At 40.8% G+C, this 26183-nt stretch overlaps 1 protein-coding gene across 1 annotated transcript; it reads left to right on the top strand.

Moving 5' to 3' along the window:
- The first annotated feature begins 4939 nt into the window (after nt 1–4939).
- On the top strand, nt 4940–24479 carry PELI1 (pellino E3 ubiquitin protein ligase 1). The gene is given in 10 exon segments (XM_074924072.1): nt 4940–5321; nt 5324–5379; nt 6583–6666; nt 6668–6764; nt 14432–14573; nt 15678–15807; nt 17384–17485; nt 19460–19657; nt 19765–19953; nt 20898–24479. Coding segments are annotated over 10 exon segments (1947 nt in total). The 3' UTR covers nt 21465–24479.
- The last annotated feature ends 1704 nt before the right edge of the window (nt 24480–26183 follow it).

The following is a 26183-nucleotide window of genomic DNA, read 5'->3' on the forward strand; positions in this document are numbered from 1 at the left end:
CTTACATCAGTCTGATGTTTTGGGAAACGAATGTGTTTTCTTCAGAATGATGCCTTACCTATCATCCTTTCAGTCTTGGATTTTTAGGAATCCAGCATGTCTGATGCTTCAGGCTATTCTTGAGAAGCCAGGGGAAGGATCATCTCAAGAGCAGCTCAATTCCTGAATGTCTTACTTGGACAATGATTGCTGTCAATAGAGTTCTGTAGTGTCAGTGCTGAACTGCTTATTGGGACACATTTCTCTTGTAAAACGTAGGATATGCTTTGGGTCTCACCCTTTCAAGTGTTTAATCAGCCCAAACAATCTTTGGTGTGGCTACAACAAGTTCTCTGCAGTAATTTTTGCCACTTGTTTTATTTTAAGCAAATGTTGAATCAAACAGTCATAGGAAGGTTGGGAACAAACATGAAGCTCCAGACTGGTCTGTAAGACTGCTTGTCATCTGCAGTTCTCCAGCATTCAATATGTCTTGCCTATTTCCTGAGGCAGTGTGCATCTTGAGAAGATGTTTCTTACTTAAAGCTCCCAGTCTCTTGTAGTAATAGCTCAATATCTGGGAAGCCAGTTCCTGCTTTGAGCAGGAGTTTGGACTAAATGACCTCCTGGATTACCCTGTGATTCTGTGAAGTCCCTTATGAGGAAAGGAGTTGACTCAGCCTCTTGGAAGTGCATAAGCACGTAAGAGTCAGTCAGTACTCCTGCTGTCCTGTAGGTGTTTCTTTATTCCTGCCTGAGATTAATTCAGCTCATAGTAAGGTTAACTATGAAGTATGTTTTCAGTCCAAGGATCAGAAATCTTGTGTGCACGTTCCTTGATGGAGGTCTCTCCCCTAGGAAGTTGAATATACTGAGTTGATCCGGTGCTAAAAGCCATGTGTGCCTACTAAAGCAGAGATCAAACTGAAGACTGAGGGCCAGTTGGTTTTTTTTCAGTCTACAGGTTGGGATATTCATTGGTGGTAACATGCTGTAGAAGGGCTTCCCTGATGTACCTGAGGAGCAGGCACACAAAGATCTAAGGGTGTAATAGGACTTTGTAAGAAATGCTCATTAGGTTTGTCTGATGACAAAGTATGACTCACATCACGGGAAATGCCTCTCTAACTAGGGTACTGCAGCTTCAGTGAGGAATTGATCCACAGTTGCCTAAAGATCACCATGGTGGTTAGATGACAGACATTTCAGAGTTGGAAAATCCCTTTGAAGGGATTTGAATTTGCTGTGCCTGAAGAACTTGAGATTCTACTTAGATCTTTTATTCAGTTGTGCTGCAAATCTAATTAGCCCTCTCCTACCCCTTCCAGAAGTGGTCAGTGTGGAAGAGTTCATGAAGTACCATCTACCCTTCATGTTACAGAAACTTGAAGTGCAGAAGAGCGTTCTTCTCTGGAAGCTGTAGCTGTAACAATGGACCTTTGTTTGTTCGGCCCTTACAAGAATTTTCTTACTACTTGCCACAAGGCACCACACAGTAGGGCAGGGAATTAGATCATTTCCTTCCCTCCTCCTCTTCCTGCAGATTATTTGATTAATATTTCTATTGTATACTAATTGGCATGTTCTTGGCTTCAGACTCTCCCCCCACCCCATAATCTCCTTAAAACACTGTAGTATGACTTTATTAACTGTTTAACATGGGAACTCCTTGCACAGAGATTACATGTGACATAACACAATGAAAGATTAATGGGGCTGGCAAGTCAGTAATCTTCCCTCCTTTATTCTTCCCCTGTGCATCTGGGGTTAGACTTCTAGGAACCCCCTAACAGTGTTAATGTTTTGCAATGCATGAAATATTTGTCTTTTTGGGGTATTGCTGGCTTTGATCAGAGTTCAGCCACTGACTTTGTGGGAAACAGTTAAGGTGGTGTGTAGTGTGTGTTCAGCCTTCAGTATTGAGTGTGCAAATGTACTTCAGTGTCTGCTCCTCTGTACCCTATGTGCAGTAATTGCAAGCACTTACCCTGTATGGTGTTTTTATTCTATTCCCTGCCTGTTTTGTTAAATAAAATTATCAACAGATAGTTTAAAATGTCCATCTTAAAATTTAGCTGTAATATACTGATGAGGTTAACTCTTAAGATAAAGAGCTTGCCATTCAAGCTTCTTGTCTGTTTGCATGCTAGAGAACATAGCATTGGCCTTTGCCTGTATGTGCAAGGCTTTTTAACTGATATAGCTAGAAATGCATTCCTCTTCAAAGCTCATTTTGAATGTCATGTGAAATCACGTAATTATATCAAACTGTACAGCATCTGCTCGTGAGTCAGATGGAAGAGCATGACGATACAGCCCTTTATTTCTTTTAACAACTTCAAGGAAAGAACCTCCCCTGCAGTTAAGCATCACTTCATGAAATTAGCAGTGTTACAGATTTCATTGTTTTAGTCTGGCATGATCGGCAGTATCTCTGCTCCAGGAAAAATCAGATAGCTTGCCTGGAGACAGCACACTTGAGGCATTTGCTTCCAGTCCTCAAGGCAGAGCACAGTTCTTGTGTGGAGTGGAAATCATTAAACCCTCCTCTTAATAAAAGTGAGGGACAATGGTGACACAAGAACAGATGAGTGGAGCATGGCTGTGAGTAAACATGATCAGGGAAACAAAGTAGTTCAAACTCTGTAGGGTGAGGTTCAGAGGCATCCATGCAGCGGTGTGGCTAGGGGCAAAGTAAACCCTCAAAAAACCTGTTTTAAGGCTGGGCATGAGTAGCCATGAAAAGGGCATTATGTGGTGTATTTGCGTGATAGCAGAAGGCTGTGGTCCAGAATACTGTGGGTCAGTAATATGAAGGCAGGTGGGATGTAGAGATAAGGATTGTTACCTGTTGGGTGCTGGGCTGGACAATAGAAGGTATATCCACCTGCCGTTGCTCACTCTGTAGCTTCTTATGTGGCTCCAGCATAAAGTAACCCACAAGTTTATTAATGTGGAATCTGAACAGTGGCACCTGTAAAATGAGAAAATGAGGGAGCTCTAGAAGCAAATTAGTCTTAAATTCTGCTTTTCAGAGTGAACACTATTGAAACAGGGTAACTCAAGTGTCACAGCTTGTGTGAGAAAAGTAATGCAATGTAGAAGTGGTCATACCAATGTAACTTATCACTACAGTTAAATACCTAAATACAGAGCACCTTTTGTACTCTTGTTGCCATATCTGTGTTAAGTGATACTCATACAGTCCTGATGTGGTTTTCTTTTTTTTTTTTAAAAAAAAAAAACCACCCCAAAACCAACACAACAAACCACAAAACCAAACCCGTAGCCCTGGTTAAAATAGTATTAAAGCTGCCAACCTTGTATAGGCCAGGATGAAGTATAAAATAGTTGAAGATGATGGGGAAGGTGGGGTTGGGTGATTCTTCCACCTCAGTAAAAAGTGCCATTGTAAGGTTCTGCAGGTTACCAGTGGAAAAGCTAGGTTCATGTGCCAGAAGTGTGAAGCTATTGATTTTTGGTAGGGAGGAGGTCTCAACTTTAACCTCACAATGTGGCTTGATGACTCTCTGGCTTTACTGATGAGATTTGATTCAAGAAGGTTCCTGTCCCCTCACTTGCATTGGTATAGCGGGTTTACAAAATAAACCCACAAACAGATAAGTGAAATGATTTGGGTTAAAATAGTTGGGCTTTTCATGTTGTTTTGGTTTTTCCCCTAAGCCCTTTACTAGTTTAGTAATCTGATAGCTGTGATAATGACCACAGCATCTCAGATCAGTATTAAGTAGCAGGGATTTTTTTGGTGGCCAGAAGAGTGGAAACAAGGGAGCGCCTGTACATCAGTGTTTTTCCAAGCAGTTCTCGGTTTCAGCAGCTGTGACTCAATAACTTCTGTGGAGCAAAGTGGTATCTTTGTGCTTAGTAATCTATGATGGGAGAAAAAGGGTGTCTTTGAGCCTGTGTATAGTTTTATTATCCAGAATATCCTATGGCAAGGTGTTCTGCAGTTGAGTTTTTCAGGTGGATGCCAAGATCCTGTAACAGGACAACCTTAAGGTATTAGGGGAAGGTTGTCTGTGGGTCAAGGAGAAAGAAAACAGGTATGCAGTTACCTTGTTTCCTGCAGTGAGGTTGCCTTACATGGAGTTGTGAGTTATGTCGTGTTCTGGCATTATGAACAAAAAGCTCGTTCAGAAGCACTTAGCTTTGAGTGCTGCTGAGTAATGTGTCTACCCTTCCTGCCTTCGGTTCTACTGGTATGACTGCACAGCCATGCCATGAGCTCAGCTGGGAAACACATCCAGCTGAAAAACAACTGAGCAGGTAAACCAACTTTTAAAAACATGAACTGGTTTCCCTGATCTGTTCATAAAGTTGTGATTGTAAAAGTGAGGTGGTAAGCCAAGCAGCAGAAATGGGAGTAGTAGTCACCTGTAGCACTTGAAGCTGTCAGGTACCAGTCTGCATATAGATTGCTTGAGCCAGGGTAACCATGCACACCTTCCTTGGCCCACTACAACGGTGATGTAAAACTTGATGTAAAAGTTAAGCTACTGCGTCATATGCATGCAGCAATCTCAGAACATTTGCATGATCAGTTCTAAGAGGTGGTAACTTGATCACCATTTTATGGCTCAGACATTTAAATTATCCCACACACTGGCTTGATGCAGTGATTTCGATGTCAGTGGAATAAGAAATGAGCTCAGAACCTGGTCTGGCACATGCAGATTTGCCTTTCTAAATGTGCATCCTACAGGAATGAGCTGTTACAGCATGGTTGGCCATGGGAGTTCAGTACACACAGGTGGTGTCTGCAGGTGTGTTGTGTCCAATTCTAGAGCATTAGTGAAAATGGGGATGGCAGTGCCTGAAGAGTTGCTGCTGGTTTAATTCTCACTGTATTAAGAAATCACTTTTTGTGTGGGAGGTGAGGAAAGCTAGCTGGGCTAATAAATTAGGATTAAAAAAAAAAAAGGAAGAAAGAAGGTATAGCATGCATGGGTACAGTTATGTAAGAGAAGTGAAGAAGGAAATAGATCAGCGTTTCTCTGAGAACCTCATCCACAGAGCTGCTGGGGAATTGGGCTGCAGGATCATGCTCAGCACACCCTCCGCTTCCTTTTTTCCTTTTTGGGGCCAGAGATGGATGAATTTATGGAGTGGTGAGCAGGATGCAGGCTCTGACTCCAGCCAATGGTGTGTGGCGAAGTGGTGTTTACCTAGCTTACGCAAGGCAGAACCAGCCCCTCTTTAGTCAGAAGGCGCTACCCACAGCTTAAGTAAAAGCACACAGAGCAGAGGCACTCAGTCTGGCAGTTGCTGTGGATTTAAAGGAGTTGGTGGATTTCGGCTGGTTTTAAACAAGATCGAAGGAGTGGTTTTTTTCTTCTCTACTGTGTAGAAATACTGAGAGGACAAAAAAGATACTGGTAAGTGCTCTGTATGCCATTGCTTTTCTGTTCTAGTGTTGAATTGTTTCAGTCTCTCTTCTAAAAGCCTCCTCGGTTTTTCAGTGTTTTTCAGTGAGAAGTTGAAAGATAGTTCAGTACTGCGGTTGAAAGGAAATCTGAGAATAGGCAGTGTGTCTCTGAGCTGCCCTTCTGCCTAAAATAGGAAGAGATGTTGAAACTTTATTACAGTATAATAAATGCTTCTTGTTTGTAAGCAGTGTCAGTCACTTCTCATTTTTTAGGGTACATTGCAAGATGCCTTGAAACTGTCCTTCATACCTAATGAAATCATACAAAGGGGAATTTCTCAGAGCTGTCAAATATTTGTGTTGTCTACACAAAAAAAGTTTAAAATGTAATTGTAACTCCTATTTTTGCAAGATGATAGAGTATGCTATGTGAAAAAGCTTTTGTGTCATACCAGAACCTATTTAGCTGATACTTTGGTACATAAATTATCTCATCAGGAAGTCATAGGCTCATTAAAAAAAAAACCAAAACATGGTAACTTTCAGATCTGTAGAACAAGAAGTCATTGTGGTTTTCTGCAAGCACAGAGTCCTTGGCTGTGTATTCTAGTTCAGGTGCATCAGACAGTAGATTTCCCTGGGCTTGGACATCAAAGCATAAAAAGCTCCATCTAGATGCATAATGGCCCTTTTAAAAATAAAATGCCTCTGGTTTTGTATAAACTCTTAATCTGTGTATGGAATTTGTGCTTCTGTCACCCACTTGCAATGAAAGTTGGGACTGCTTATTTTTAAGGTAATACTGTGTAATTTGTCTGAAGGCAGTAAAGGGGTTAATTTTGAAGGATCATGACTGCAAAGTTCTCTGTATCAGAACTGCACTTTTGCCACATTGTACCACTAATGTACAAAGTTTTTTCTTTTCCTGTTCGTAGTTTTGCAAGGCACTCCCCAAAGATACAAATAGGTTGTGCTGTGGCTAATGAACACCTAATGTTGTTCTACCAGTGTACCTCTGTTGTACTGGTTTATGACTTCATACATTACAGGTTATATAAATAATCTTCATTTGATAATCTGAGCACAAAACCAAAAATATCCCTTTTAGTAAAACATACAGAGTTTGTAGTAACAGCTGAAGTGCAAGTACAGCCAAAAACTGATGTAGAAAGCTGCAAATTAATCTTCTAAGTAGCTTGTGTGAATAACTTTCACAGGTAGCTCAGCTGATTGAGCAAGTACTACTTGTAGTGTTTGGCCCTCATGCTTCAGGGGCAGTCAGCGGAGGAGCTTTGCCTAGCACGAGGTTGTGCATCGTCACTGGTATAGCCGAAAGCTGATGTGGAGGACATGGGTGGTAAGGGGGTGTAGACTGTATGTAAATGTAGCTGTTTAACTGGTGAAGAACTTTCTCAGCTAATTAAGGTTATAGATAATATTGCAGTGACAGCTTTAAAATAGACACCTTGTGCTAAAAGACAAATGTTTTCAGCTTCCCACACACAGTCTGAATTACATCATTTATAACCTGTAGGAGGCTATCGTGGTTTTCTCAGGGGAGGATCAGCTGTTACTTTTCCTAACTGAAAAAAAAAGCTAGATTTTATTTTTTTCCAGGGAAATATTTTCAGAATTGGTTTTTGTCAATCTGAGTGGATCATTAGCAGTTACATAAATCTTCCAGGTTTAATGTGCCCAGCCACATTCTCATCACATTGGTGGCAGTTCAGAATAACAGGACTGAAGTTAGCAGAGGTCTGACTGAAATCAGGCCCCTGTGCTTAGATTATTTTTTCCATCTTCTGAAAAGGAATGCTATTTTTGAGTACTGTCATAAAGAACAGGTTTTCATATAGGTGCCTATAATAGAAGTCTTGTTCTAAAACACTTGCCTTGTTCATTGAACAAGGATGCTTGTCCTCACAGTGCTGTTCCTGACTTTCCTAAAATTGCTGAGAACTGCTCAGACTTGCTTCTGAGGCAGAAACAGAACTTGAAGTGGGACACTGGATGCCAATCCAACTAAAACTGCTGTTTCTTAGACTGGAAAAAGTTAGCTGTAGCCTTGGTGAAAAGCATTAAGTTTGCTCTTGTGTATCAAGTTAATGCCCCTTTGAAAGTGTCTACCGGCAATGTGCTTTTTGTGTGTGTGCTGTGACTCTTGCATGACTTGTTTCCAGGATGCCCAGCCCAGTAATGGCAGATGTCTGTGGTAAAAAGATGCTTTCATTCTGTTTATGAGAATGAAAAACCCCTCTATTGAGTTTTTACACATGTTCTCAAGGCACAGCAGTAGATAGTTGTTTGCATTGTTTTGTGCTTTGTATCCTGTGCAGGAGATACTGCTTGCTCGTTTCAGAGCTTGGCCTTGTTGTCTCATTTTCAATGCTTTCGTACCATAAGATGCTCTTGTGTACATAATGGATAACTAAGCTTATTCAGAGGTTATAAAAGAAAAGGTGAACAGTATAGACTTAGAGGAAAGAATAAGCCATACAAAAGCAAAAGACTGGACTGGTTTTCCACACTCTCAAGGTGCTTTTTTTTTGGCGATGAAAAGATCCCTTTTCTAGAAGGAGAAAATCAATTACCGTTCCTCAGAAATGTAAAGTTGGACTACGGGTCTAAAGTGACAATGCAATTTGAATGCATAAAAGCTGCATCTCTATACCCTTCCTGTGCATCTGTAGTGAAGGATGCAAGCTGTAGACAGAATCTAGCTGATCTCAAAGATAGCATATAAAACCTGATGAATTTAAAGTGCCAGGTATGTGTGTGAAGGAAACGTAAGCTTGTTTCTCACTGGAAACTGAGAGAAGTGTAAAAACTATGGTTGATAAACATGTACTGTTCTGCATACTCTTTTACCCAGGTGATTGCTTCAGTAAAAACTATTTTAATAAAAGCTTCCGGAAAGATTGCTAGGAAAAACAGTTAAAGGAGAATAACTTTCCAGTGGTGATTTAACCATCATGTAGAAGAAAGGGATTTCTCAATATTTGTCTCAGCTTTCAGAAACATAGTGATGCGAGGAGCTGATTCCTTGTTGCTTGCACCAGTGGAGATCAGCAATAACATCATTGATACTGTTTATGAAATCTGGCCACCTGGCATTGATGGGGACTCGTAATGAAACAAGAAGTCAGTCTGGGAATTACTTTGGATTTTTTTACTTCTTTCTCATTACTTACTGCCTCTTCCTTCTTACATGCTTGCAAATATCTTCATCTTGAGAGACAGGTATTCTGTATGGATCCTTTGTGCCTCACGGTGACTTCTGGTCCTTTAAATCTGGAAGTCAGTATTTTGCCTTTGAAGAGATGAGACAACCACAGAAGAGAATATGCAGCACTGAAACACTGTGCATGCATTCAGAGGAGTTTGGTTTCTGATCTTGCAGTCACAAGATTGCCTAGTGGAAATTGGAGTGCTAAAGAGCTTTAAATGTATAAATGGATGTTAGCAAACTTGGGTCCGACTTGTGTTTTGTTAGGTAACTGCACTGTTCAGTGTGAAATCTTGCTTAAAGAGCAGTTTTAAATACAAATAAAGGGGGGGGTTTAAATACAAATAAAGCTATAGACAGTAATGTGTAAATCTCAGAAGGGTAAGGATAAAATTTTGTTTCATTGGTAATGGAATTGTGCATAATTTATGGCTAGCTGATCAAAAGTGCACCTCAGGTGTATATTCCAGTTGATTGATAAAATTGTCTTGGGCTTCCTAAAATTAATTGTATTCCTAGAATAATTCAGGTTGGGGGATTGTCTGGTACAGTCCCCCAACGCAAAGTGAGACTGGAATGCCTTAGATCAGGTTGTTCAGGGCGACATGTAGTGGAGGTTTGAGTATCTCCAAGGATGGACATCCCACAGCCTCTCTGGATTGTTTTTTTCCCCTGATAGTTAATCAGGATTTTCGGTGTTGCAGTTTGTTGCCTCTTGTCCTGTCACTGGTATACCTGTCAGAAGGACTGGATTATAATTTGTCCATATCCCCCCAGTTCAGCACAGAATTGCTGTGGGAAGAACTGGATATGAGAATTGCCAGGATAGTAAATGAAGAACTACAAACAGCAAATTGTATAAAAATAAAAACATCAGTAGACAATCTGTCTTGTGATTTATTTCTAAAAGCCAAAAAAATTAAACCTTAAAATATGTAGATATAGAATGTAATGAAGATCATATTACAAAAATGGAAAAAAAATCCAATTTTTGCATCTGAATCAGCATATTTTTGTTTAATGTACTCATTGACAGAGGACTTTTTATGCTGTGAAAGTGGTTTTTTAATGCAGTATTTTAGAAAAGGGCTAGTCTGGCACTAGCTACAGTTGCTAGCAGCCTATAATGCTGGCTCTGTGTTTAGAAAATGATGGTAATTTATTACAAAGAGACTTTTATTCTAGTATTTTTAGCTCACGGCTGAGTGTTTAATGAATCTCTGCTTGGGCTCATTGAATTTATGTTCTCCCCTCCCCTTGCCCCATTTTAACCATTAAGACACTGCTATTGCTGTAATTCCAAAAGCTGTACTTGGTCTACTAAATAGCAAACATATTCACAAGGTGCAGTGCCTTAATGCAAATAAGATGTGCAGACTTTCTGAGGAAGCCACCAAAAACTAGTCGTGTACGAGTCTCATGATCAGAAAAAGCAGCTGAACCATTGAGGGTGGCTGGTACGCTAAAGGTGATAGTTGAAAATCAACCAAAATTCACTCTTTGTCCCTCACTGAAAAAGGTGTGTTCAGTGAAAGTGGACAGACTCTTAAACTCTTCATCTGTTCTGAAGCATGGTTTGTGAGGTCCTCCTGGAGAATAGTCTGTGTTCGAATGTGACAGGGAGATAGTCCAATGACATGGCTTTTCCTTCTACTTGAATGTAATCAGAAATCTGTGGCTTGCTTTGTGCCATAGCAATCTTTGCCTTCTGTGACTCAAGTGAATATTGAAGAAAGAGGCTTGGATTTCCATTCCCAAAACAAATTTTAAATACTTTTTTCAGTTCAGATGTCATCTCTTTCCAGTCTCTCAGTTGCACGTGTGGAAGCTACCTTTATTGAGCTTTCTCCTGCCTTCAGAGAAACCAGTGTTAAAAATAAAAAGTTATTAGGTGTTCAGGAGTTCTTCCTGTTCCAGCTTCCCATTTTTGAGACTGAAAGATGCTAACATTGTGGTTTTGTGCTAACTGCAAACAGTTGTGCTCACCTCTTACCCAACCAAGTAATGCCTTTCCAGAACAGGTTTTTCTGTGTGCACGTTGCTTTACTCGCAAAATCTTTCCACTTCTATAATACAGGACTGTGCACAGGTACAGGTTTTCAGGCTTTAATATCTTCTCTGTAGTGCAAGCAGAGATCTTGATGTGAAAAATTTGTCACTGCCAGTTCTATGATTTTTGGAAGAATGTTGGATGGGGTGAGATCTTGTAATTAACACCTTACTCTTCATCAGTGTTGATGGTTCTTAGAGTTTAGAGCAATCTGTTGTTCAGAGCTTACTCCAGTGAAGCCTATTCCACCAGGATGCTGCTCCAAAGGGCAGCAAAAAGCCTAACTTACGTATATTTTGTTCAAGCAGTCAGTTCCTTAGTTATATACTGGCACTTTGGGGCCAAGTTGTCTTTTAAATGTATTTAATTAGCCTTTCCTACCACTTCCAAGAAGTCTTCTGTAGTATTCTAGGAATAAAAACTGGTTAGGTTATACTACAAGTGAAGGCCCATTATATAAATTAGTGGATTTTTCCTCTCACTTTGAGAGCATTCCCACCCATAAGTTCTTAAATGATTTATCCAGCTTTAAATGATTTGTAAGCCCGCTCCGTTTCAGGAGTGGAGATGTTATTCTGTCACCTACTAGACTTGTCTACAGTGGATCAACACTTGAGTTTTATTTGCAGATGTCAGATTTCATTTGGACTGGCCTTTGGGGCCTCATTAGAAGAATAGAATTAATCTTTGTTATTTCTGGGAATCAAATAAGTCTTCCTTTTGGCTACAGTGCGTCAGGCAGATCATACTGGGTGAGAAGTAGTGTGTATGTTGTACTGATTTTTTCTTTAGGGGCACTGAATTTTATATGTGCTTGAGTTGGAGTTAACTGGGTGGTGGTAGTAGTTGTGAAAGTGGTGTGTTCGGTTCTGAGATGTTTTTTAAAAAAATCAAGTTCAAATATTCAAGCCATGCTTTTGAAAATGTATGAGCAAGCTGTTTTACTAATGATAGCTCTAGATTTCTAACTCCTGAACCTTCCTTAACTCAAATAAGAAGTGGGTTTCCGTCATATGTGCTGGTCCCAAAATAAACTTGGCTGGATTTCTTTAAATGTGAAACAAAAAAATGTATTAAGGGCGAGCTGAGTGTTAGGTGTTGGACACTATTCCTTACACTGACATTTTCTAGTTAATTTCTTGTATTGCTGAAGCCTGCCCCTTGGAACTGTTGGCCCCTCTTATGTTTTTTGCTCAGATATCTCTTGAGGAGGTTACTGGCTACCTCTTCAGGTCACTCTTTAAAGCAGAGTCATTCATGTGTCACTACTTTTAATGAGACTTAGAAGGTGACTGTGTGACTGGGAGATGTATTCATCGGTTTTTGATGAAATTGTTCACTTGGGTGAACAGAGGAGGAGTTATACCAAATCTTTTCTGGTACTAATGGCAAAAGTTAGTTATTTTTAATGCTTGCCTTCCCACCTTCTCTTAGTGAATGGATTAGCTCTTTATCAAACACCATTTTTTTTTACCCTGTCATGGTATTTACTAGTCCTATGCTACTTCCTAATGGGTGGTGCTGTAGATTTCATAGCAGTATTTCTTCTGAGTGGTTCAATGTCAATTCAAAGGACAACCATTATGTATTCTGGCAGAGAAGTGTGAAGCATTGCATGTGAAATGCAGTGGCCAAGATGAAATTATTTGTATGTGGAGAAGACTGAATTGCAGGGGAGTGGCTGCTAAGGAGATCACTATTCAAGTAGAAAAGAAGTTAACTATTTGGGGAGAAGATTAAAACATGAGGAACTGTTTTTAGAAGGCAATATATAAGCAGCTATAATGCAAGAAGGTTTTAAAATAAAGCAAAACAAGAAATGCTGAAGTTGATAGTAAAAACACTTTATAGAATATATATTTATATAATTTTTATATTCAGATAAACACTTATCATTCATACTCACTTCTTAAGTAGTAATACTTCATAAAGGAGATGGAGTAGAGAACGAAGCACTATTAAACATGAAGAGCTAGGTAGTTCAGTATTAATGTCAGTAAACCACTGCTTGCAATACCTTCAAAGGCACATGGTTTCAGGGAAGCGCTGATGTGGTGCTCCAAGGTGGGTTTGTGATGCCAGGAGGCAAGGAAGACCCCAGATAGCTGGAGCAAACGTGAAAATTTTGGTGTAACTGTTGTGTAGTCGGGATGCAGGCAGTTCACAGGAGTGTTGTGCAGACCAGGTTTATTACAGCGTGCTCGTGCATCTAGCAGTGGGTCAGGATACCATTGTGGTAATGTTACACGTGTGCTAACCACAAAAACAGTCTTCAGTCAACTTCTTATTTCAAGCACTATGAAATCCACAGTACCCAGACTTGAGAGCAAAGGAGAAGAGATTTGGAAAATGATGAGAAATGCGAGGAAAAAAGTTTTGATTTGGCCACCTGGTTGTGTTCTGCAGGCATCACAGCAAAGTTTGTAGGACATTAAGATGTCTTTGTGTGTACCTGTGTGAAGCCCTCCTAAATATGTGGGATAGAATGTAAGAAAGCATGAAGGAGCATACTGAATTTTCAGAGCAATGTGAGCTGATTGCAGGTGGGAATCAACATATCTGTGTTGAACAAGAAACTGGTAGATTGAGAAGAGATGTTGAAGGCCAAGCTTTTCTGTGAAGGAGCAGAGAGGACTGGGAGAGGGTAAAGATCAGGTCAGTAAAGGGATCTTTGCATCAGCTTCTGAACAGATGTGAGCAGGGTGTCAAACATTGCCACATCCTTTTCTCTCTTGTTAGGACATAAGATGGGGGTAGATAAAATCTGCATGATGACATCTTTTATGCTAATATCTACAGTCTAATTGAGGTAGAAGAAAATGGAGATACAGCATTGTATTCATGATCAAAGAGGATGACAGGATTTGAGAAATGTTTTATGGGGCCAAAGTGTGTATTTACACAAAGGCAGAATGTTAACCATGAGTGTTAAAAAAGCTGAATACCTTTTTGAGTTGGTATGAAAACTTACCTGGAAGGACCGAGACAGTGTTCTTCTGTTAAAGAAAGCCTCAAACGGGCTAGCATCTGATTTATTCTTTATTGAGCAAATGCTCTGTTGGGTAGGTTTTCTTGACAGGAAAGTCAGAGATGGGTTGGACAGGTCAGAGATGTCTGGAAATGAGAAGCTTTAAAAAAATACTAGTGTGAACTATTCCTCAAATGAGAAATATTATTAAAAACTGCAAGAGACTCTTTACATTAAGAATTACGTGGAATTCCCTCAGGATATCTCCTTCAGACAGCTGTTTGTACCACTTCCGTCTCTGAACATGAGAGATCACATTGCACACCCCAAACTTGTATCGTAGACTTGATACCAAATTGTCATGCAACTTCCTTCCATCTGCAAATCCAGAAATTCTTGGGAAGCTCTGAATCAGATCCTTTCTATGAAAACTTCTACCTCTCTAGATAATGGACTGGTCTTGCTTTTTTTTTTTTTCCTTTACATTTAATCCCTATCTGGCTCTACTTCTTGATAGTTGAACCAAAGCTAGATACCATTTATACTAAGAACTAGCATGAAGGAAAACAACTGTGGATGTTTTATCATGGCTATACTGGAATCTTCTAAATTCACTGTGGGTTTTTTGTGATCTGATAGATCTTTCAGGCAATTCAACTATAATTGATGTGGTTTTATATGTATGTTTTAAAAATTATTTCAGGCAAAACCAAAATATGGAAAACAAAATACTGTACCTATTGCATCAGACAGGCATGCAGGTTTGTGTAATTGATCGATTTGAGTATTTTCTAACACTTAATTTTATCTTTGTTTTTACAGGAAATAATGAAAAAAGTGTGCCACAACTCTTGATCAGAGACCTGAAATTTGAGAAGTCATTAGCTAAGCTCATGTTTTCTCCTGATCAAGAAAATCATCCATCAAAAGCACCAGTAAAATATGGTGAATTGATTGTATTAGGGTAAGTGTTTGTGTCTTGGTTGGAAGTGAGAATGAAGCTAGAATTTCAGGGTGTGCTTAAGATAAAATGTAGGTTGCTGTGAGGTGGTCCCACAACCTGCCACTTGAACTCCCTCTTTTGCAGTGTATCTAGTGAGCATGTAACTGAACAGTGAGCTGGTCAGCTTTTCTTTGGTAGTGGATCTCATGGAAGGGAAGGAGTGGAGGGAGGGCTGCTTTTTTCCAGTGGCAACCAGGTGTCATACATAATGGGATATATTGGAGAACTGCACTGCAGTGTGCATACTTTTTTGTGACATTGTGAGCATGGAGGTAGGGCTCTAAATGCCTGAGTAGGTGTAAGTTGGCTTTCAGCTCTTGTGTTCTTCCCAGGTAAGTATTTCATGACAAAGTTAGCCAATTCGTGAAGGGTTTCCCATTGGGTTCCAAGTTACATAGAGAGAGATGACTAAGATAATGTGGAAGGAGAGGTGCCCTAGGATTTCAAGTAAAATAAAAGGAGTTTTATAAGAACATAGTAGCTGACTGTAATATTCAAGTGCAAACAGAAGATTTAGTAAAGCAAGTTTGCCAGCTGGCCTGTTTATGTTGACATGTTCAAAGTAAGAGTCTGAGAGTTTTCTAATGAATTAAATTAGAGTCTGGGAGGACAGCATATCTATTTCCTACGGGTTTTTATTTTGGCCAGAATTCTCTGAAATACCAGCTCTCCACCAGGGTTGATGAGTATTTAGAATCTTCAATTTACAGTGTGAATGCATCACTTAGAGATAAAGCTACAGATAGGCATATAGCCTTACTTGTTTTCATATTTGGGACCTTAGTCTTTCACACGTTGGATTAGTAGCTTTGAGATTAATCTGGGTAGCATTCCTTGCCCTACAAGCTTTGTGTGTATATGCCGTAATTCTGTGGGCATGTTTCAATATGGTGTTTATCAATTCTCAGATTTAAATGTGATTAACTGGAAATCTGTACTTATTAATACCATACTAATTGAAGAGGACTTTGTGCTTAGAATGAAGGTTCTTGTGCATCTGTATCTCATGAGAAGCTAAGTAATACAGGAAGATGGACTTTGTTCTTTTTCTGTGCTTTTTGACAGGTACAATGGGTCTCTCCCGAATGGAGATAGAGGAAGAAGAAAAAGTAGGTTTGCTTTATTTAAAAGGCCCAAGGCAAATGGGGTGAAACCTAGCACAGTGCACATTGCCTGTACCCCTCAAGCAGCAAAGGTAAGCTTTGTTTGTTAAGTCTTATTTCTACTGGTGTTGTCTAAAGAGTTCAGTGAAGTTGTTACGCTGAGATGAATGATGTAAAAAAGCATGAAGTTCTGGCTGTGAAAAGAATAGTTCATGTTTATCCAAGGTTTTTTTGGTACCTGTCAGGGTTAACAAGAAACTGTTCAGCAAAACAAATCTGGTGCCCAATTCTTGCTGTGTCCGGAAAGAAAAATGTTTATTTTTGAAACATGAATGTTCAGGGCACAGGCTAGTCATGTAAAACGCTTTCTATTTTGTTTTCCTTCCAAACTCACTAGACATCTGTTCTAGACTTCCTGTTTTCACACTCACTTATGTTTTAGGGCTAACTCTGCTTCACGTGAAGCTGACTTTTAAATGATCCTTTGCCAAAGCTCTGTGTATACTTGCTACTCCATGCAGTGGGTAGGAGTTCCCAAGGGATGAGGACAGGTGGGTTTTGCAGGGCATGTTTTATAGGGCTTGTAATCAGTTTGAGTTCCCATTAAGGAGCAGTAAAGGAAGGGCTTAGGTTCTGAAGTTGAATTGTATTTCATGTCAAAACTAATATATTGTAGTGAAGGTATTACCATGAAATACTTGTTCTTGTGGTGATTCAAGTGTACGTGCAGTTATGTTCAATAACAAATGGAGCATTTCTATTAAAACTAATGGAATTTGAGAATGCTTAGGGGTTGTTTAGAGATCTCCAGTGTCAAGATCAGTCTCTTAAATACAGTAGTGTTGTTTGGCTCCCTAAATATCTTAACACTTAAAAATATTGATTCTTAAATTCAGGGAATGGTGTAAAATATTCTCAAAAGCACTTTGCTGAGCAAAGTTCTTGTCATAGAATCACATCTATAGGAGATCTGTAAAAAGAACATTTATTTTTGCTAATTCTTCATGGTCTTCAAGTAAGTAAGTGCTATTTAGAAGCACTTTTAACAGCGTGTTTGTTCAGTTCCTTGTAGGTAGTTGCAGAATGACAATCTAGACTAACAAACTGAAACCTAGGCTACTTTGCTGCTACTTCTTCAACCTGTGCTGAGTTTCTCCATTTTACCCTATTTACCACCACTACTTGTTGACTTTTTTGCCTATATCTTCTTAATCATCACTTGATTTTAGTATGAACTTGGATCCCATTTCTAGAATGAAATTACTAAGTTTTTGTCCTTGCTTTGTGGTTGGAGAAGTTCAGGCTGAGAGCCACGAAGGTGTTACATTCAGTTTTAGCCTTTGCACTCAGTTGTTTTGCTCTTTTGTGTTGAGGCCAGTGTTGCTTTAACACAAAGCATGACTAATAATATGTCTTGGCTATGTGTATTTTGCAGCATGTGGTGAAGAGACCAGTTTGGTCTGTTGCTGAATCAATCCTGCAGCCTCTTTTTAATGACCAGGACTGCTTTTTGTGAAGTTTAACTATAGGTGTGTCACTAACAACCATCTGCCTTAATGCATTAATTGAGTAGAACAAGAGCCTGGTTATATGTATTGTCTGCTTTGCTCCTGTATTCAGTGGAGTTGTTGTTCACTGGTTCAATAATATTTGGCATTTTTTCCTTAGGCAATAAGTAATAAGGACCAACACAGCATATCTTACACTTTGTCTCGGGCCCAGACAGTAGTAGTTGAATATACACATGACAGCAACACAGATATGTTCCAGGTATGTGAAGTAAATGAGATATATAAATGTATACTTGCTTTTGGTAGTTTTTAACAAGACGTCCTCTTTACAGGCCTTTTCCCTCAGACCCAAACGCTTACACGTGTCACTTAACTCTTCTATCACATGAACGAGGCTGTATATCTGTGCATCTCTTAGGCTTGGTCAGGGGTGAAAGTTGTTGGGGTTTTTATGACTAATGCACAGCATTACAGTTTTGCCTTTGGTTTGTAAGTCATGTAACCGGTCTCTTAGTCCCTCCTTCCAACACGAAAGATAAAGTGCACATTTCTCTAAGCACTTGGAACTTTGCTTCTGGCATTTACAAAGGGATCTGGGATCAGCCAGTTGGAGATGGGGTAGGAAAAATACAGTGTAAAAATACAGGAAAGCTTTTGACACAACTGATGTGAAAAATACCCCTAACTCCTTTAAGCAAACCCAGAAATAGGTGTGAAGCACTGGGAAATGTGGGGAGGAGGAGGCCCCGTTCTGATGTGCTGGCAGTTCGGAGCAACTTTGCTGCAGTTCCTGTATGTATGAGAAGGAACCACAAACACATTTGCAGCTGTGGTGCGCACTCATATCTTATAATTGTTTCCTGTTTTTGTCAAAAGGATGGGTTTTGTTTTGGGGTTTATTAATGTGCTTTGTTCCTTCTGATTCTTGGACTGATCTTGCATTGATTTTTTTTTTTTTTGGTCGCTAATTTATGGTAAGGAGTTTTGCTGTCACAGCATTTAGCTGTGACGCCACTGCAGTATCTAAAGAGGTGGGAGGTGTTGGTGAGTGGTGGAGGAAGCTGCTATGCAACTGTGAATACCTAGAACAGAGCAAAAGGGCTGTAATGAGCTAACTGCAGCATAAGCTATTGTTTGTGTAAGTGTTTTCTCTTCAGGCGTGCGGTGGCATGTATGCTGCTCTAAAATTGCCAGTGGCAATCCCTCTGTACTGATGTGTTATCCTGCACAAGAAGCAACAGAAAAATACATTCTGACAAAGCAGTTTCAGTCTCATGAAAGCTCTTCAGCCTTCACCAAAAAGCACCTCAGGCTTTTGGGTCTCCTGCCCAGCATTTAATCAGTCTTAGTATAACCAGCTATTTTATAAGAGGCTGAATGCTCTGGAAGGGAGTGAAAGGAAGTAGTGTGTAAACGGGCTTTAAACCTGGCTACGTGAATGTTTGGGAGAGGGATATAACTTCTCTTCATACTTTATAAGGAAAAGGACCAGATGAGTTGCTTGGAAAAGCAGTGAAACCCGTGCAGTTCTATCAAACCCAGTACCGTTGTGTGGGACTGTAAAATTCATTCTTCCACGCAACCAGAAAAGAGGCATAACTAGTACAAAAATCTAATTGTAGTCAGATGTTGCACTGTTATTGTTCTGTGCATGTTAATGTAACCCCTCCCTGCCACATATATCTTGTACCTGTTTTTTCCTGACAGATCTGCTGCTTCTCGGTGCCCCACCAGAGCTGGAGAGTCAGATCACATAATCTAACTTTCCTACATCTGCACCTCCACCTACTCTGTCATTGTTCAGAATATTCTGGGCATGCAAAAGTCACTGAGTATCATTTTTCTTCCATCTAACTGCTGTTTCCTAGCTGTTTTGGCACTGTTGCAGCTGGTCCGGCTGACCTGAATGTAACCTTTCTGATGAGAAGGCCTTCAGTGGGAAACAGTCTCAGAATTGACTTAATTACATCATTCTATTTCCCCTTCCTTCAGTTGGCTGTACTCAGCCTTCAGAATAACATTGGTCACATGAAGGTGGAATAACTCATAAATTCAGATTAGGCGGTAGAAACCTAAATTTAGATTGGTGGAGGGGAATGCTTCAAACTGGAATGTCATGATTTTTTTCTTGATCACTTTTAAATGTTTTGAGTTTGAATATTCCTAGACCCAAAGGCAAACATCTATATGAGTTGGTTGGTTTTGTTGGTTTTTTTTTTTAATCCCTTTTCAGATTGGTCGGTCAACAGAGAGTCCTATAGACTTTGTCGTGACAGATACAGTTCCTGGAAGTCAGAGTAATTCAGATACACAGTCTGTGCAGAGCACTATATCAAGGTTTGCCTGCAGAATCATATGTGAACGTAACCCTCCTTTTACAGCAAGAATATATGCTGCAGGATTTGATTCCTCAAAAAACATCTTTCTTGGGGTAAGGGAACTCTTCTTTCCTCTGAGTTCAGTGGAGGCTTATTTTTAAACAATTTGTAGCTCCACTTTGGCCAAATTAAAAGTTTTCATTGATGTAATTTCTCTTAGGAGAAAGCTGCGAAGTGGAAAACATCAGATGGGCAAATGGATGGACTAACCACAAATGGAGTTCTTGTTATGCATCCTCGTAACGGATTTACAGAAGACTCCAAGCCAGGGGTGTGGAGAGAGATATCTGTATGTGGGAATGTGTTCAGTCTCCGTGAAACCAGATCAGCTCAGCAGAGGGGAAAAATGGTAAGAGTAGTGACTGATGTTTTATGCAATGTGTTTAAAATGGGGACAACCATAAGTGGCAAAGCTTGGGCTTAAACAGAGGCCCTAATCTGCCTCATCCAGTGTAGCTGTCACCTCTGTAATTAGTTACACTGAGTTTTTGTGTCTGTCTTGATACATGAAGGTGTCTTGTTCAACCTGAATAACTGACAGAGTTTATCTGTGAACTAGTACTTAACTGCAGATCTAGACTGCTCTCCTAAATGAGGTTGCCAGTCTATTATGCTCTTCTGCAGACTCAGTCATGTGTACATTTTAGAGTATTTTCCTGATTCTCCCTCTTGAGTTCATGATTTTTTCCCACTTTTCCTTTTTTAATAGAACAACAGTTTTGTTGACACACACCTATATACCTGGATGTCCATTTCCACTTTGGCATTCTGAGTTTTCCTCTTCCTCTTGCTTTGAAAGCATTGGCAACATTTCCAGGAGATGATTTGGTTTGGTATGACTCGGGATCTTTTAGCAAAAAGAAACTAAAAGAAGCTACACAAACACTTAAGTGATGTGTTTAGCTAGGAATGCTAACAGCTGATTTTTTCTGGAGGAGAGGAAAGCCTGTGTGTAAAGGTGTGTTTGAAGAAGACAAAACGTGTGATGGAGGTCTAAAGAAAACTTGCCTTGTGCCATTCCTCCCTGATGCATTTCAGGTAGCATAGTTGGGAGGATGGAGGTGAGAGAAGTTGTTATGGTTGGAGAGGGGCTTTTCATGCCTTAATTTGTTTTTTGAAGTACACATTAAGTTTTGGTGGTTTGTTTTTTTTACAAAAAAAGAGAAAGAAGCTACACTGAACTCTCAATGTGTGTATAGGATGGTCAGGAGATGATTGAAACTTTTTGTCTGGATCTTCCAGGAAGATTTGTAACCTTAGGTGACACCTCTCTTTCTCTTTGCCCATCACAAGGTTGAGAATGAAACAAACCAACTCCAGGATGGCTCTCTTATCGACCTGTGTGGAGCAACACTGCTGTGGCGCACGGCGGAAGGGCTTTCACGCACCCCGACTGTCAAGCACCTGGAGGCGCTGAGACAGGAAATAAATGCAGCCAGGCCCCAGTGTCCCGTGGGGTTTAACACCTTGGCCTTTCCCAGCATGAAGAGAAAAGATGTTGTAGACGAAAAGCAGCCGTGGGTCTACCTGAACTGTGGCCATGTCCACGGCTATCACAACTGGGGAAACAAAGAGGAGAGAGACGGGAAGGATCGCGAGTGCCCCATGTGCCGCTCTGTTGGCCCCTACGTGCCTCTGTGGCTTGGATGTGAAGCAGGATTTTATGTGGATGCGGGACCTCCAACTCACGCGTTCAGCCCGTGTGGGCACGTGTGTTCAGAAAAGACAACTGCATATTGGTCCCAAATTCCTCTTCCTCATGGTACTCACACTTTTCATGCAGCCTGTCCGTTCTGTGCACATCAGCTGGCTGGTGAGCAAGGTTACATCAGACTCATTTTCCAGGGACCTCTTGACTAACACACGTGTTACCGAGGACTGCAGTAAACTGATAAGCTAAGCATTTCTGATTTTTAAACCAACTGTTTTTCTTATTCTCTGGGCTTTGCTGGTTTGCATTAAGATGAAGAATTTTGGGGGTTTTTTTGTTACGACAGCTAAATCCGTCTCTATTGAGAAAAGTCTGGAAATGGAAGAAATGGGGGGAGAAGGGGGAAGAACTGCTATTTTTAGTTAACTACTTCTGAAGAGGTGAAGGAAGTGTTGTCGAGAAAACTTCGATGCCTTCCGTTTAATGGTTTTGAGTCATGCCCACGGTATTTGAAAGCTGTTTCATTCTTTTTTGTATATGGAGGGTAAATAGTTCAAAGAACATTAGTTTACAGCTTGGATGCAAACGTTGTAAAATATAACATGTATATTAACTCTTTTCTATTTATCTTTATTATTGAAAATATGTAGAATGTTTAGAGTAGCATGGTCATAGTGTGTTACATCCAGCAGTTGGATGTGTAGAGTAGTTCTGGATGGAGAAGAACATGGGATGGAAATGGTAGAAAAATCTTTTTTAATCTAAAGTACTGAGTTCTTAGAATAGTTAAAATGCTTTTTAAACACAGCTAACGCAAATTATGATGGCATAAAGGTGTGCTTTAACCATGTTGAAAGGTAGCTAAGAAGGACTTCTTAAAATGTCTTTTTGGTAGGACTGTACTTAAGATCTGGTTATGAAGAGAATATTCACCAGACCCTTTGAATATGCAACTTAGCCTAGATTAAGGATTTTTTTTCTCCCTTCATGCTAACACATCTCTTGATTTTTAGCATTAGTGACATTTGTGGGAGTTTCCCCGATGTTAAACATTAACAAACCTGAAAGATGAGGCTCGCTTTGTTCCTTGCTGTTCGGGGCAAGGGGTGAGGGGAGAGGTGGAAGCGCCTGTGCGTGTAGGCAGGGAGCAGGGAGCGATATGTGAACCAACCACAGCCCCAGCTTGTGACAGGCTTGTCAGTCGGAAGTTTTGCCTTTCATCTGGCACGTGGGAGCCATGGGCTTCATGTGCCTGCCTTTACCCTGCTGCGAGGTGCGAGTGCTCATCGAGACCATGCACAGAACAGAGTTGAAGCCTGGGAGCCAAGGGATGTGTACCTGCATCCTGGCATCCTTGCACAGCTTGTCACACTCAGCAGTCTTGGGGGAGGGCTCGAGGTGGGACCGGGCTGGGCTCGTGGATCCCGGCGTGGGCTGCTCATGTGAGATCTGCTCACACTGCGGTGGGCTCCAGTCAGTTGTCTCTCTCTGCTCTCCCCTTCCTACCCTTCCTTTCCCCCTTTCCACCAGAAAAGGCCAGTGCACTACATCCAGCTTTGCTGCTAACCCACTGTGCTTCACAGCAAATACACAACCTGACTTTTCTAGGATTGAGTTGAGCTTTTTTGGCCAGCTTCATACTTTTTTTTTTTCTTCCTAAAATACGTACTGTATAATTGACAGTAGCAAATTTCTGTACTTTATAGCATAGCTTTAATTTTTCCTTTTGAAGCTGTTCTAACATTTTCTTGGTTTAAAGAGACCTATGTTGCTTAGATGTCATGAATTATTTACTTTATCAATTGTTTCTCCATTTTTAAAAATTATATATATTGTTTGGTTCACTCAGGAAATGCATGTGTCAGGAAACCTGTATGATAAGTTCAGTTAGCTGTCATGTACAAGTAACTGCTGTTACTCCCTTTCCATAGAAATATAACTGATTTTGACATTTTCCAGATTATATGCATTAATGAAACTTATACAGCAAGAAATCCCTGTATTGTAGTTGTTCTAATCATTTTATTCAAACTATAGTATACTGTAGTTTAATTTTTATTTGCAAATTAATTTATTCAAACTACGTGAGTAAACACTTTTCAAAAATAGAAATTCTGGGATTGTCTGTTGCTTTGTTTCCAAGAGGAGGGACAGGTGGCTGGAGATGGCCCTTCTGCTGTCACGTAAATTGTTCGTTCTGCACATGTGGATTACGATCACAAAAAAGCAACTGTGAAGAGTTTGCATGTTATCCCAGTTGTGGATTTGAATGGCTCCTTTCAGATGTGACCTCTCAATGTGTTTTATATTTCACCCTACATTAACAAAGGCAAGATTGTTGTTCAAAAGACATAGTTTAAATGATCTCTTGATTTATAAGTCTGTAAGTTACAAATAATGAAATGTAAGCAAGAACTTTAACTGAATGGCTGGGATCTTCTAAAATGTCAAGAGCTCTTGATTCCATCTTCCACATCGTTGGATTGACATTTCTCTGGTCCTGATCTTGTTGACTATGGGGATATGAAAAATCAGAGAAGGCCATGATGAAAGCTGCAAAGCAGTGTGAGCAATATAGAGACAAACTGTGAAAACAGATTGAGAACTGGATGTTAGTGGACATGGAAAGCAACGTACTCATGCCCAGGTTGGAGGCACAGCTGGGTGCTAGAGTGGAGCCAGTAGAGCCGTTGGGTACATGCAGAGGGAAAGAAGAGAGGTTCATGCCCAACACATAACCATCGTTAAGCCTCTACCCCATTACGATGACATGTTAGGCTTTCATTATACTTCTCTACCCCTGCTCTCTCCCACCCCACCCCCAAAAAACCCCAAAACACCACAGAAGTCTTGGCAGAACTGGCTGCTTCTCTGGGTAGCATTATGCGAAGATAACGCTTCAGAATCTGCCCCACTCTCTCTGCCTGTTAGATACTTTTCTTGACCCAAGCTGGACTTGTTAGTCCTATTTTTAAAAGGACAGAATATGGGCATTCAAATGCCTGAGATGCGGAAATCCCACTGTCAAAAGCAGGATAGCAGCGGTCGAGTAGTTTGAGGAACAATTTCCATACAACATGCAAGCTAACTAAAAGCGGTAGCTTTGACTGTGGTTCCCTGTTTGAGTTCCCCTGGGCTTCTGTTCTTTAATAAACAATTTAAGTAGGAGGTCTTGTGCTCTGTAAACTGTAAAATGAATGTCAGAATAAAAGTAAAATGGTCCCTTTGACTCAACCAGCTGACTGAAACACTCTGAACTTTAAGGCCTTTGCTTCTGAACAAATCTGGGAGCTGGGAGAGGTGCAAGAGGTTGCATTGTGCTGGCTTTGAGATGATTACAGCTCATCTTGTGTGCAGCCAAAATCAGCCCCTTGTACCCACAAAAAAAGCCCTGAAGTAGATCTATGACCTTAACTGGCTTTCAGAGGTTTGTCCAAATGGAAAGAGTCACTGATGATGCAACCAGCCGATGGGACAGGACTGTTCCCAGGGAGACCACCACAGGTATGTGAAACTGATGGGGGAACGCGTGTAGAAATGAAGTAAGTGTAGGCTCTTGGCTAGCCTTAAAAGTTTAGTGAAGATCTGCAGAAGTGCCTCTGGAAATAAGGAGCCAGGTTTCTGCAGCTGGTTTGCGCGTGGCTGCTCTGTTCTGCGCAGTCCTTCATCCAGTGTGTAATGCAGGTGATTTAATGAGCCAATTTGCTTTTTAGCTGTAGGAAATTGCATGGATTTAACACTGGTAAAAGGCAGCAGCTTGGCACAGCATCTGGCTAATGAAGTGCTTTGGTTGTGGGTTTTGGCTTTTTTATTTTTTCCAAAGCAGAAGTGGGGCAGCTTGGTGTGTTGACTCATAGCAGGGCAGGAGGGTGCTGGCAGGGTGGCTGCGGGGGCTTTCCCTGCGAAGGTGGTGGCTAGCTCAGCGCAGAGGGAGCCCTCTGTTCCTTTTGCTGACTCAGCTGTTGGGTTGAAGCGATCCCATGAGCACATGGTGTGGCTCCAAGATGTGTGGTGCAGGCTGGGGATGAGGTTTTCCAATCCCATTTTTGCTAGGCTTGTGACACCTGCAGAAATGAGGCTGGTGGCCTGAAAGCTTTAATGACATGATGAAGTTACCCCAGTGGCCTTACTGTGTTTGAAGGTGCTCTGCAAATCCCATCATGACCCTCCTGTGGCATGCTGGATCTCTGTCTGAAGAGACACTTTCCAGGTCCAATTCTAAAAATACATTTTCAGTTTTAAAATATATAAATCTATCATGATGACTACAGCTAACTACCTGCATGCTTTCAGCCTGGATTAGGCCTGCTTGCTGTTGAATTCAACTGGGTTTCCTGGTCTTAATCTTGGCTCTTGGAATCCCTGCTTCCTTTTCTGTAAAAACACCGGTGAAGCTCATCTATTTTTAATTGTAGCACTCTGCTTTAACATAAGGGCTGTGATCATCCTGGAAATGCAGCTTCTAAGGCTCTTTCGTGGCTATAGATCACTTGTTACATGTGCTGTTGTGCATCCTGTGGAAAATATCGGGGAAAGCATCTTAGTGGGAGCTGTGATGGTTCCTGTGACATGTGTCAGAGGTTCTCTGGCAAGCGTGGCTGGTGCACAGGCAGCAGCAAGCCTGCCCCTTCCCAGCTGCTGCTTCCAGGGGAACAGCGAGAGCTCAGCACCCTGTTCTCTTGCAGAAAACAGCACTCTGTCAAACTGTGCTGTTTGGATGCAATATCCCATGGTAACGTACCCAGTGACACAAGCTGGGGAAACACTGATGTGTGCTATTGCACAAGAAACAGCCAGCTGCTTCAGCTGTGCTGGGAGCTACTGATTGTTGGTCTGGTCCTGTCTTCCTCCTGTGAAAGCAAAAGGGTGGCAGATCTAAGGAGCAGTGAAAAAAAGTGCTTTTATTTCCCTTGAGCCTAAGCTAGGCC

Source organism: Athene noctua, chromosome 1, assembly GCF_965140245.1.
Source record: "Athene noctua chromosome 1, bAthNoc1.hap1.1, whole genome shotgun sequence".
Lineage (NCBI taxonomy): Eukaryota > Metazoa > Chordata > Aves > Strigiformes > Strigidae > Athene > Athene noctua.